The 12,933-nt window shown below is 35.0% G+C and overlaps 3 protein-coding genes across 4 annotated transcripts; all 3 read right to left on the reverse strand.

Moving 5' to 3' along the window:
* LOC111778549 (protein gamma response 1) lies at positions 1 to 3,031 on the reverse strand. Its single transcript, XM_023658445.1, has 3 exons — positions 2,908 to 3,031; positions 958 to 2,118; positions 1 to 860 (listed from the first exon to the last, which is right to left on the reverse strand). Exons 2-3 carry the CDS (start codon positions 2,114 to 2,116, stop codon positions 127 to 129), a joined length of 1,893 nt encoding a protein of 630 aa, XP_023514213.1. The 5' UTR covers positions 2,117 to 2,118; positions 2,908 to 3,031; the 3' UTR covers positions 1 to 126.
* A 2,667-nt stretch (positions 3,032 to 5,698) lies between these two features.
* Positions 5,699 to 6,645, reverse strand: LOC111778554 (zinc finger A20 and AN1 domain-containing stress-associated protein 5-like). Its single transcript, XM_023658456.1, has one exon. It carries the CDS (start codon positions 6,481 to 6,483, stop codon positions 5,995 to 5,997), a length of 489 nt encoding a protein of 162 aa, XP_023514224.1. The 5' UTR covers positions 6,484 to 6,645; the 3' UTR covers positions 5,699 to 5,994.
* Positions 6,646 to 7,056: 411 nt separating this feature from the next.
* LOC111778553 (zinc finger A20 and AN1 domain-containing stress-associated protein 8-like) lies at positions 7,057 to 9,654 on the reverse strand. 2 transcript variants are annotated; one of them, XM_023658454.1, is made up of 3 exons: positions 9,563 to 9,654; positions 9,318 to 9,436; positions 7,057 to 7,842 (listed from the first exon to the last, which is right to left on the reverse strand). In XM_023658454.1, the coding sequence occupies exon 3, from the start codon at positions 7,828 to 7,830 to the stop codon at positions 7,300 to 7,302; it is 531 nt and encodes a 176-aa protein (XP_023514222.1). In that variant the 5' UTR covers positions 7,831 to 7,842; positions 9,318 to 9,436; positions 9,563 to 9,654; the 3' UTR covers positions 7,057 to 7,299. The 2 variants fall into 2 exon arrangements, with proteins under 2 accessions (XP_023514222.1, XP_023514223.1); XM_023658455.1 differs by lacking the exon at positions 9,318 to 9,436 and having other exon boundaries at positions 9,563 to 9,624.
* Between the last annotated feature and the right edge of the window lie 3,279 nt (positions 9,655 to 12,933).

A 12,933-nucleotide genomic window follows, 5' to 3' on the forward strand; every position in this document is an offset into this window, starting at 1 on the left:
ATCTACTAGGAGTGAGTTTGGCAGTTACAAATCTTCTTAATTATTAAGTATCAAATAAGTATACTCGACAATTATTAAGGATCAAACAATGAGTATACTGGGCAATTTCAGTATCCTACACTACAATTACATTTCAGATTCAAATCCAATGTTCCAAAATCCTTCAGGAGTCATGGGAGGAGCGTACCTATACCGATGCCTCGAGACCCCATCATGATGTTCACATCGTAAACCACGCTTATCATCACCATTAGTTTCTTCATTGCCATCATCCGGAAGAACCGCATCATAAAACTTCTTGCATTGCTTGCATTCCATTCCTTTTAAATTTTGCCTGTCAGTTTTCTTTCTCACTGGCTCCACAAACTTAAAGCCTCCTCTATTGCCATTCACTGAAACTGCTGGCATCTGCTGATTTTCTGGTGGATTACCAGCATTCATATCCTGTGTCTCGTCGTCTGACCCATCCATGTTGATGTCTTTGACAGCCACCTCAGGAAGAGGAAGATCATTAACTCTGTCCTTTACAGGCTTGTTTAAGGTCTCTCTGATGTTCTCTAATGGAGTATCAAGAAAATCATCATGTGGGTCAGGTCCTGCCTGTGCTTGATGATGAGTTCTAGTATCTCTCCAGTAAGATGCTGGTCTTTTGGAAGCTACTGGTGCAGATTTTACATTGGGGCTACGTTTTGAGCCACTTGGAAAACTGGGAGATTTAGGAGGGCAACGGGGGTTTGAGGCCTGATTTGACTCCACTCCCTTTTTTCCCTCTATATTATTGTGCACGCTTATCGCTTTCTTCAAGTGGCATGTATCAGAGACACCCATAGAAGGTTCTTCAGTTTCCGCATCAGGATCGACTGCTCCAATCAATACACAATTAATAAGACATGGGATATGGATGACAGCGTTTGACAAAACAGAATTGTGTTTATAATATAAAGAAAGGGCGTGTACCTGGTGAAGAAGCAAGGCCTTGATTATGATCAGTCATTGAATCAGTTTCACTTTCTCTTCTGTTTTTTAGCAGCATATTATCGCTATTAAGGCCATATTTTTTGCAAAGGAAGTTATATTGTGATTTGAGCCTTTTGTATGCATCAACAACGCCTTTCTTTGCCTTCTTTTCAGCCAGTAACTCGCAGGATTTTAACTCAATCTGTTGGCGTAAACTTTCATATGATTCATTTCCTTCCATTTCCTCATTCTTTACCCTCGAAATCGACTTAAGGTCATTGATTTTCTCCAGAGAACCATTCAACTTGGTTTGCAGTTTCCTTCCTCCTTCAATTTCTTCAGTTTTCTTCAAAAGTTCCTTCTGTAGGCCATCGACATTCTCCTGCAATTTTTCTAACTTGTTCATAAGTATTTTTTTCTCTTTTTGCTGATCACTATTCGTCTGCTCAATATTCATGATTTCTGAAGCTTGTGATTCAATTTTTTTGAACAAGTTCTCTTCCAACCTTTTAACCTTAGATACTTCATCTGTTTTCTCATTAAGCTTCTTTTGGAGCTCATGAAACTTTATCTCTAGGCTAGTCAATTTGGAGCGCAATGCGTTTGATTCGTCTTCATGCTCTTTCAACTTTTGTTCCTTACTCATTATCAGAGAAGTTTTTGACCGTACCATTTCAAGTAATTTCTGCTGCAATTCAATTCCCTCGTCTATTTCTCTTGATTTCTGTTTCAGTTGCTGTGACAGTTCCTCAACTTTGAGTTGTTCATCCAGTAGTTTGGTTCGCAGTAAATCCATCCTTTCTTCTTGCTCCTTAAATGGCTTGTCTTTCTCAAGTCTCAAAGACTGATTCTCTTCAATGACATGCTGATTTTCCCGCTTAAGTTTTTCTATTTGGAACAGAAGATTGGTTTCTTTCTCTTTCCATGCATCCTCTGCATATTTCCTAGCCTCAGAATATACTTTTTGCAAGCTTTTAGACTTGGTTTGAAAACTGGGAAAGAGCTGGCTGCAGAAGATATATTCTATTTGGGATATCCTGTCTTTTGTTTCCTGGATAGTTGCAACCAGAATAGTGCTAAGCCCAGAGATGTACTTTAGATCATCGCCTTCAACAGAGGACCCCCCAAGTTTAAGAGGGTGATCTTGGTCAGCCTCCATATCTGAAACAACATAAAATAAAAAAGGGGGAAAATATTGAAAACCGTCTCAATTATTGAAGAAAACAATAATAAGAACAAAGAAACTTACGATAAAATCCGCATTGCAAGAGGAAAAACATAACTATATTGACCAAGGTAAAAGTTTCCCATAAAACTGATGAATCCCTAAACACCCCATACATTATGCCACCGAATTTTCGCTTATTTTGATGAAGATTGTCCTAGGTTTCGTAATTATATGTCAAATCCCGCTTCTATTTCGGCTATTAGTAGCGGAAACTCAACTTGGTCTGTTATGCTAAACACGTTTAGGCAGTGGTGTTCGTAACATAGAGATTAGAAATCGTAGCATAAACTACATGCTTGTAAGCATTCAAACCGCAGCAAGCTCAACATTCTGCAAAGTTCGGCTTATTTTATAAATTTCATTTAATTAAAACAGTAATTACTAATGGCGATAATAAAAACATGGAAAAATTAAAGAAAAATCGCACGATCCAAACAGGAAAGACGAAAGTACAAACGAAGAATTCCTCTGCAGAACAACTCGAAAGAACAATGCGCATGCATATTAGAGTTCGAAATGATAAGAGTGGAAAAACAGGATTTCATATAGAACGGCTGGCAACTAAAATGCAGCAAGATAATTCGAACTTCATGGTGGATTGGTAATACATTGAGTCGATTGAACAGTAATCGGGGAAGATGAGAATGAACGGAGAATATACGAAAATGCAAAAACGTCGAGAAATAAACTGACAGTACTGGAAAGGAAAATGGAAGAGATACCTTTTGAGATCTCACTTCGACCTAAGAGGAATGAAGTTTGGAGCAGAGCTTGTACAGCGGCCGATGATAAACCTCGCAGATCAGAAATGGGAGTTTCATGGCGGAAATTGTGAATTTCGTTCAAAAAGCTTGGCGGGGAAGCTGGGGTTTTATCCCACGCGATGATTTATCATCGTTACGGTAGACCCCTCGGCCCAAAACCTATTTTTTTTCTATTGGGCCCGTCGAGCATTCCATCATATATATATATACATACATACATACATACATACATACATACATACATACATACATCCCGACTTGAATTTAGCTCTTAGCTTCTTCAAATGGGCCTGGCTCTTCCATTTTCGCCTTCTAGAGAAGCAAAGACTAGGGATGTAATTCAGCCCGACAACTCAGACCAACCCTTACCGAATAATAAGGGTTGTGTTGGGTTTGATTAGTATTTCGGGTAGGGTTGGGTTCATTTTTCTCAACCCGAATTGAATCGATTCAGTTTCGGGTTCGTGGGACAAAACCCTCAGATTGAACCGAGCGACCCGATACAAATAAAAATATATAAACAATATTAAGAATCCTTAGTTATTAATGGGTTTTTTTTTTTTTAATGTAAATAATCATAAATTAAAAAAAAAATATATTAACACCCCAACCTGAACCCAACCCTAAAATAGAGGGTTGGGTTGGGTTTGTGAAAAGTTTTGGGTTGGGTTAGGTTACTCATCCAACCCACCTGAACTTTTGGGTTTGGTAAAAAAAAAATCTTCAACACAATCCAACTCGGACCATGTACACCCTACACAAGACTACGAAAGTGTCATTGTGTCTTCATAGTCGCCTTTTGAATACATGAGATTCATTCAGCTTCTTGATCCTTGTCGATCTTCTAAGTTTATACTCTAGACCCGTATGCCCCATTAAAGATAATCAAATAAACAAAGCTACAGGACCAAATAGCATGTCGTTGGACACCCCGATAATACTTATCGAGAGTTTGACGAAATTCCACACGAGCTAAGAAGGAACAATATCACAATATATAAGAAACAACATTTTCATTTGTACGAAAAAAACTTTAAAATGGAACCAAGAGTAAAGTGACGATAGCATATACGATAAGAAAAAAAATATCGTATCCATAGTATTGACATAAGATTAAATTTACCATAACCATCGAGTTAATTTTTTGTTTATATTAGAGTAAGGAGATTCAATGTATGAACTACCGTTATTATATATTTTACAAATTTGTTTAATAAATAAACTCCAAAAACTTCAAGAACTTCAAACGATTCACTTATCCAAACACTTCGAGAGATATACGCTCTCTCGGGATGACATAACCTTCTCTAGTTTTTTTTTTTTTTTCTTTCTATTTTTGTCCGTTGCGGAGGCGGGTGGAAAAGCAAAATGAAGAAGAAGCCAAAATACCCGTCAACTTCAATCTCAATCAACATGCTATCAAAACGAAAGCGATTTCGAATTAAAATATAACTAAAAAAAAAAAACATGAAACGTATCATCTTCCCAACCAACCTATCCATGGTCCTTTCACCGAAACTCTTTTAGGGCTTATTTGACAAGACGGAAATGTAATTACCTCAAGTCGTTTTCATACCTTTGTTAGATTTATATATTATCTTAAGTTCGAGAACTAAAACCCCAAAACAAATTTATAAAGTTTCGGGGGTCAAAATCTAATTTCTTTTAATCACATCGAGCAAAAAAAAAAAAAAAAAAAAATTACTCGATGTGATTGGAATTTACATTTTATAATATTTTGTTTAAATTTTTAAGAAGATTTACATTTTTAATTCTTGAAAAGTCAAAAAGGTCCTTTAACATATTGCAATTACACATGGTGATAAAGGGTAAAAAGGGAAAAACAAATAATTAGATTTTTCCAGAAAAAAAAAATTAATTAATTTAGTGGAAAGAAAAAGTACAAAATGTGACAATGATTGGTAACCAACAGAAAATATAAATAATATCGAACCTAGAAATAATGAAAATTATTGGACTGCCATGCCCAGCTTTAATTAATTTAATTATATTAATTTTGTGGAATAATTAAATAACTGGAATCCATTATTATTTCGGTTCGGGTGCAATAATTCATTGAATTGTCTATTTTTTAAATTTTTCTAAAATAATTATTTTGCTGATAATATTAACTTAAAATATTATTTTAAATTCTTATATTGAATTTGCTAACAAAATGATAGAAAATAAAATTAAATAGAGATTTAAAATAACAAAATGATGTGGCAGCTTGTGATTGGTTATTTACAAGTGGGGTCCATCTAACTTGTCCAGAACTGACATGTCGGGCCCATCCTAAGTTATAGATTAGGTTGTCATTTTCATCTTTTGTAATTTTTTTAAAAAATATTTCGTTCTTTATCAGACATAATAAAATGGCATAATTGAAAATTACCGAATTTATTTTAGTAGCGGAAAATTGTTTTGTTAATTTAATAATTATTTTAAAGATTCTCGTATAAATCAAAAGGGAAGTGGGTTACGCAAATGTCCCCATCCCGATTTAATCGCCGATCTGATATATTTTTTAAATAATATTATTAAGAAATTTAAATGGAAATGGAATAATAAATAAATACATAGCGACATTTTTTTGCCGGTGCTAGAAACTTTGAATTTTTGAAATGCCAATGAAACCCCGAGAATTTGTCGAATTTACATCACATGCCATTGGAATTATCAAGCCCAAAAAAATATAATAATAATAATTATAACGAAGAACATGAACACCACCATCATCATCTTCACAGGCCACGATAATCTTCTCTTCTTTTTTATTTCTAAGAACAAACCAAAAAGAAAAAAGAAAAAATGAAATAGGAACATAATTATCTGAGAAAACACAACGATCATCATCTTCTTCATCAAGGATTTTTCTCGATCTCTCATGCTTCTCTCTCGTAAAGATCGAGAGGATATTCTGAGGATTTGATCCTCGATAAACTCCAAAGGGAAATTTAAACAATGAGCCCAGAGATTTCACAAATTTCATTATCTTTCGATTCTTCTTTCGTTTTTTTTTTTTTAAACAAATCAATCTACGGATTAAACTCTCACGATCTTCGCCGCTTTCACCACTGGATTCTCCCTCGCGATCGCCTCACGACCAGCGGACTTGTAATCGAAGCTACAATCGTGGCGATCTGAATAACGGTGCTCCGCACAGAACAAATCGCCGCATCTGCACCTAAATCCGGTTAATCCGACGCGTTTTCTACATCCGGAGCACCGATTCACCACTCGCTTAGCCGATTCGTCAGGCTTCGGACGATCAGCCGCCGTGGTAATCCTCCTCGACTCAGCAACGAACCGAAATTTCTCCGGCGAGCGAGACGTAGTAGATCTTGGACTTATCTCACCGGAAAATTTCATAGCCATGGACGCCGTCGCCGACGCCGCCGTAGCAGCATTAAAGCACTTCTGACACATATTATTCGTCGCCGGATTCCCGGTCAGACCGCAGTTGTTGACGCAGAGCGTGATCGTCTCCGGTACTTTGAACTCCGTCTCCTCCTTCTCAGTCCTCTGCGCCATATCTCCCGATCGGATCCTCAACAACAACAAAAAAAAATCCTGAGAGATTCAGAGAGCGTGATGATAAGAACGAGAAGATTTGATTGAAGAGGTTGGGTTTATTAGAGAGGATGAGAGAGAAACGGGGAAATAAAGAATATGAAGGGATTGAAAGGTCGGTAAGGACGATGTCCTACGGGCCTCATAGAGACGCGTATTGAACATTTTTCACCTACTTTACCAAAATAGCCCTCTTCTTTTCCTTATTTCCCTTTATACCCTCCCTCGTTTTGCTCTGTTCTTAATCGGCTGGTGACGTGTCCTTCTTCGTCATTATGTAACCGGACAATTTACAATTGCCAATTATTATTATTTTTTTAAATATTTCCTTATTTAATTATTTTCTGAAATTTATTGAATAAAATTCCTTTTTCTTACCCATTCAGGCTAATGAGTTAATTAGCTTAATTAAATGAATTAAGTGTAGAATTAATTATCTCATTTAAATAAATTTAATTTAAAGATAATTAATCACCTTATTTGGTAACTAATTAATCTTTTTTCAATATATATATATATATATATATATATAATAAAAAAAACATAAAATTTAGGATTTTGATAATTTTTCAGTCCATTTAACAACAATTTGGCTCAACCCCACAAACAGCCAAACAAAACCTACAATCACAGCCCCCGATCGGATCATCACCCCACAGATTATGCTCTTAAGTAGCAAACATGTTGTTGTCTCTCACAAGCCTTCGCCCACAACCCCCTTTTCACAAAAAAAAACATCAACTCGGCCACTGTTGGATCCATGGTGTTCTTCCCTCTTTAGATCTTGTCCAGCTTTTCAGCCTTCACCACGGGGTTGGCTTTTGCGATTGCCTCCCGACCGACAGCTTGATAATCAAACGTGCAGTCGTGTTTGTCGGAGTAGCGATGAACTGCACAGAAGAGGCTTCCACATCGACAGTTGAACCCGGTTAGTCCGATGCGTTTCCTGCAGCTGCTGCACCTGTTTGGGCTCGCTTTTACCTTCTCTATGTTGGTGCTGCTGCTTGCATTTGGAGAGGTCCAAGATGGTTGTGTTGGAATGATGGATGATACAGCTGGTTCGATTTCTAGCTTGGTTGGAGAAGTGACAACAGCAGCCTTCTTCCCATGGTCATTTGGTCCACCATTCACAATGCTTCCGATAGAGGATGCTGCAAGCTTGACCTGTTCTTGCTTCATGATGACGTCTTTGTGGCATTTTGAACATAGGTTCATGGTTGCAGCACTTCCAAAAAACCCACAGTTGTTTGCACAGAGTTTGGGAGCTTCTGGAGGAGCTTGGCATCCTGTCTCTTTATGATGCTCCATTCTTCACCTTTCCTGTATATAAAATATGATCTATCAGCTCATAAATATGAATACACACACCAAGTTCAGATTTCCAAGCAAGCCATGGCTATTGATTTGATTATAGACACTAAAGACTGGATGAAATATTCAAGCAAATCAGGATTATTGATGGGTCCATCGGTAATGAAACTATCCCACGTCCACATGAGAAACAAGAACATGATTGTTGGATGATGGAAGTCCCACATCGACTAAGTTTAGGGCATGACTATGAATACTAACTCCATTGGTATGAGGCCTTTTAGAGAAGCCCAAAGCAAAACCATGAGAGCTTATGCTCAAGGTAGACAATATCATACCATTGTGGAGGGTCGTGTTCGTCTAACATGGTATCAAAGCAATGCCCTAAACTTAGTCGTGCCAACAGATTGGTAAATCCTCAAATATCGAACAAATAACTCCAAAAAGAAAAGGAGCCAAGCCTCGTCAGGGAATGATCATGGGTTATAAGTGAGGAATATTAACTCCATTGGTATGAGGCCTTTTGGAGAAGCCCAAAGCAAAGCCATGAGAGCTTATGCTCAAAGTAGACAATATCATACCATTGTGGAGAGTCGTGTTCATCTAACAATGATAAGCCTTGGACCTTACAGAAACATAGATCAGAATGGACCTCACAATAGTCTTCTATGGTTTACATCTCTAATTCCCTCCCTCCACTCACCCAAATTGTGAGATCCCATCGATTGGAAGAGAAAAAACGAAGCATTCAAGGGTGTGAAATTGTGAGAACTCACGTGGGAATGAAGCATTCCTTATAAGGGTGTAGAAACCTCTCCTTAACATAAAATCGTGACACTAATAACGATAGATAACCGGCCATAGCGGACAATAAGGCTTTTACACAAATGTTCTGTAGTCAATGAATTAACCAAGCATAATCATTGCAATTTATCTCTGTCCCTAATGAAATATCGATTGCCCTTCCACTTTGAAGTTCAACTAAGCTCTCATGAGATGAGAAAATCCAAAACAAGAAGTCCTGAACCATTCCACGAAGTTGGGGCCCTAAGGTAAAAACTAAGAGAAACAAACTAGCTCGAAATTCTTTTACAAAGTATACTTGCCAGTGCCAGGTCCAACTCATACACCTTAATTATGTTCTGTAACAAAACTCCAATCTAATGGGGTTAAAACCAAAATTCCAGGCTAAGAAAACCTTGTTCAAGGAAGAGGGATTAATTAGCAAAAGAACATGATAAAAAAAGTACGGTTCCTCAACAAGACAAAATCATACATGAAAAAACCTAGTCTAAAAACTTCAGAAAAGCAATCGTGATTACTTCCATCCACAAGTTTGATTAACAATCCCCCTCACATAGCAGGGTGATTAACCTAACCACAAGAAAACGTCATCTACGATTTCAAAAACATAATCGTTTTCTCCAGAAACAATCAAATCAATTCCTAGAAACGAAACGAAGCCTTAAATTCTAAGCTCTAACCTGTTCGTTGTTGAGTGTAGGAGGGAAAGCTCTATACGACCGCTGTGTATCGATGATTATAGAAAAAAGGCCATAAAATTTTCAAGCGGACTTACGATTCTTCGCTCCCCCTCTCCCCACTGAAAATCAACAAGAACAAAAGGGGAAAACAGAAGAACAACAGTAAATCAGAGAACAAAAACTCGCAATCGAGGAACAAAGTAAGCAAAAAACAAATTAGTGAAGAAGAAATTGAAGAAACTAACCCTACAACGATCAGAAAGGAAGCGGGGTTTCGAAGGTGAATCCCTTACAATAGAATTTCCGATTTATAGAGAAATTCAGGGTCCGGTGTGGGCCAACAAAATAAATAATAAATAAATAAATAAAACAGTACGAATAATCAAGGGGCTGGTTGTGGCCTACACGTGGAGTGTTGAGTGGAGCGAAGAGGAAAAGTCAGAAAAGGAGCGTGGAATTGACCAATGAGAATGAAGGTAGTGGCGAGTTCTCGTGGTTCTGGTTGTAGAGGATCTCAACAGAAAGTTTGGAGACTGGGGCTTACGTGTTACGATTCTACTCTTTGTTACGTGTAATACTTCTTCTATGGTCGACACGTGGAAAGTGATGTTTTTGTTTTTTTAAATTTAAATAGTGAAATTTGAATTTGAAGGAATGATGCCTTTTTAAAACCACTTTCCTTTTATAAATTTATTTTTCCGCTTTTTTAATCCAAAATTCGGTTCATTTAATTTTTATTTTTTTATTTGGAAAAAAATATTTTTTATTTCTTTTTATTTTGTAAAAAACGTCCAAAACTTTTAAATTTTATTAAATTTCACCCATATTTAAATAAGCATTTAAAATGGCAACAAATAAAAAATATATATATCATATTTGTTAAAATAAATTATAAAGTATATATTTTATTTAATAATAATTATTGCAATAATTAAATTTAAATTGTTTTGAAATTAGTGATATTATGAACATTTTAAGACTACTTTTTGCTAAAATTAACAATAAAATATAAATAAAAGATTAAAAAAAATCTCACTTTAAATATATATATATATATTAATTATCACCTGTATCTTATTTTTAATTTGTTTTTTCCTAATAAATATAGTAAAAATCAGTGAGAATTATAATTATTTATTTTTTCATATTATCAATATATTCATAAATTAATTAATTTTAATAAAAAATAATTATATTTTTTATATATTGTAACTTGTATGACAAGGAAGCAATTCAAAAAATAAATGTATTTATTAAACAAATACCAATATAAAAATATTTAATGAATTTAATATTTTAATCGTATTTTATTTAATCAAGCAATTAAAATATAAGGGCAAAATTGTAATATAACAATGAATCAAAATTCTTTTTTATTTTTCAACTTTGCCTCGCATCACACGTCCATGGAAATCGATAAAATAAATTAAAAAGAAAATAAAAGAAATTCAGTTGAAGTAGAAGGCGACGAAGGAAACAAGCGAGGCGCCGACGAGCGATCCAAGGGCGGGAAGAGTGGCGGAGGCGGCGCTGCTCGGCCCTGGAGCGGCGGCGGGAGAGAGAGACTCATCGGAGGCCACGACTGCAGTGACAGTAGCGGCGGCGAAGAGGGCGGCGCAGGCGATCTTCTTCATTTCCATGGCGGATTAGGATGAACTGGCTGGGTGCTTTCTTCGGCAGGAAAACTCACTTCAAATTGAGATGAGAGAGAGAGAGAGATCGAACCGAAGAAGCCTTAGATCGTTGGATTATTGCCTGATGAAGAACGACGCCGATCGGGGGAATTTATAGGTTCATCAGGATGCTAATTTAGGGCTTTTATTATTATTATTATTATTATTATTATTATTTATTGGTTAAAAATGATTTTAACTGTTTTCAGCGAGTTTTACTCTCGTCCAACGTTTTATTTACTTTTTTTTTTTCCAATAATATTTTCTTTTTCAAATATTCAATTTAAATTTTTGTATTTTAAATTTTTGTTTTTTAAATAGTTTCCATCGATAGTTTTTATAAATTATTGTTATTATTATTATTTAATAATTTTAATATACAAAATTGAAGGTAAGGGTATAAATTAATTTAAAGTTATTTTGAAGTTACATAAGTGAAATTAGATATTTGAAAATATATGGAGTTGAGTTGGTAAATATAATAATAATAAAATGATATTTTAATTGTAATATTTATAGTTGATTAGTGGTGTGTTTGGTTAATATTTTGGAATTATACTCATTAACTTATGAATGCTTAATATTTAATATTATTTGAAGTTTTTATTTATATTCCCTCAATTTTGTTATGCTTTTTGAATCCTAATATTTAAAAACTGTTAATAAAAATTTGTACCTATGCAAATATAATATTAAATAAATAAAGAAAATGCAACTTTGTTTAGGAGAATTTTTAGTCAAAAGCATCCCATCGTTATTTTTAATTAAAATTGAGGATATTTTATTTTATTTCCCTCCTGAGTGTATAATTTATGGCTAACAATATAAATGTAACAACTCAAGCTCAAGCCTGAGCTTACCGGATACGTATTGTCAGCTATAATTTGGGAGGTTTTCACACCTTTATAATAAATATTTTGTTCCTCTCTCCTCTCGCTAACCGATGAATGTGGAACCGGTTGATGGATGTGGAACCTCACAATCTCACGATCTTACAATTCTCACAAGTTTACCGCTAGTAAATATTGTTATTTTTAAACTTTCTTCTGAACTTTCATTCAATATTATAAAAATTATAACTAATTCCACCTTGAGAACATAAAAATATTAGTAACATGACTGGTGAACATTCTAAACGAGAAAAGAATTAAAATGATGATTTATTCATTTAAAAAATTATTGTTACAGTAACTTGTGATGCCCTTAGTTGGGGAGGAGAACAAAACACCATTTATAATTATATAATTATAAGGGTGTGAAAACCAACACATTTTAAAGTTTGGGGAAAGAGAAAAAGTCCAAACAAAACACCATTTATAATTACAAGGGTGTGAAAACCAACGCCTTTTAAATCTGGGGAAAGAGAAAAAGTACAAAGAGGAGAAAAAGTCCAAACAAAACACCATTTATAATTACAAGGGTGTGAAAACCAACGCGTTTTAAATCTGGGGAAAGAGAAAAAGTACAAAGAGAACAATATGAGAGAAAAAGTACAAAGAGAACAATATGAGCTAGATCTGAGCCATTAGAGAACTAGTCCCTTATTATTAGTTTGAACTAGTCCCTTATTATTAGTTTATTTAAACGTCGATTAGAGCAACTAGTCCTTTATTATTAGTTTATTTAAACGTCGAAAATTTGATCATCTGATTTATTGGTATAATCGAACATTCCACCGTAATAATAATAACAACAAAACGTCGAAAATTTGATCATCTGATTTATTGGTATAATCGAACATTCCACCGTAATAATAATAACAACAATAATAATGGTTTTTTAAAAAAGGGACCGTCTTTGATTGTAAAAATTGAGTACATCCAGCCAAACCCTGATGTAAATTTTGTATTGTTTCTCTACCAAACACGACATTGGACATTCCCTTTAATCTTCCCTTTGAAACACTACAAACCAATACATTCCTCATTTTTTTTTTTTTTTTT

Source organism: Cucurbita pepo, chromosome LG17 (genome assembly GCF_002806865.2).
Source record: "Cucurbita pepo subsp. pepo cultivar mu-cu-16 chromosome LG17, ASM280686v2, whole genome shotgun sequence".
NCBI classification, from domain to species: domain Eukaryota; kingdom Viridiplantae; phylum Streptophyta; class Magnoliopsida; order Cucurbitales; family Cucurbitaceae; genus Cucurbita; species Cucurbita pepo.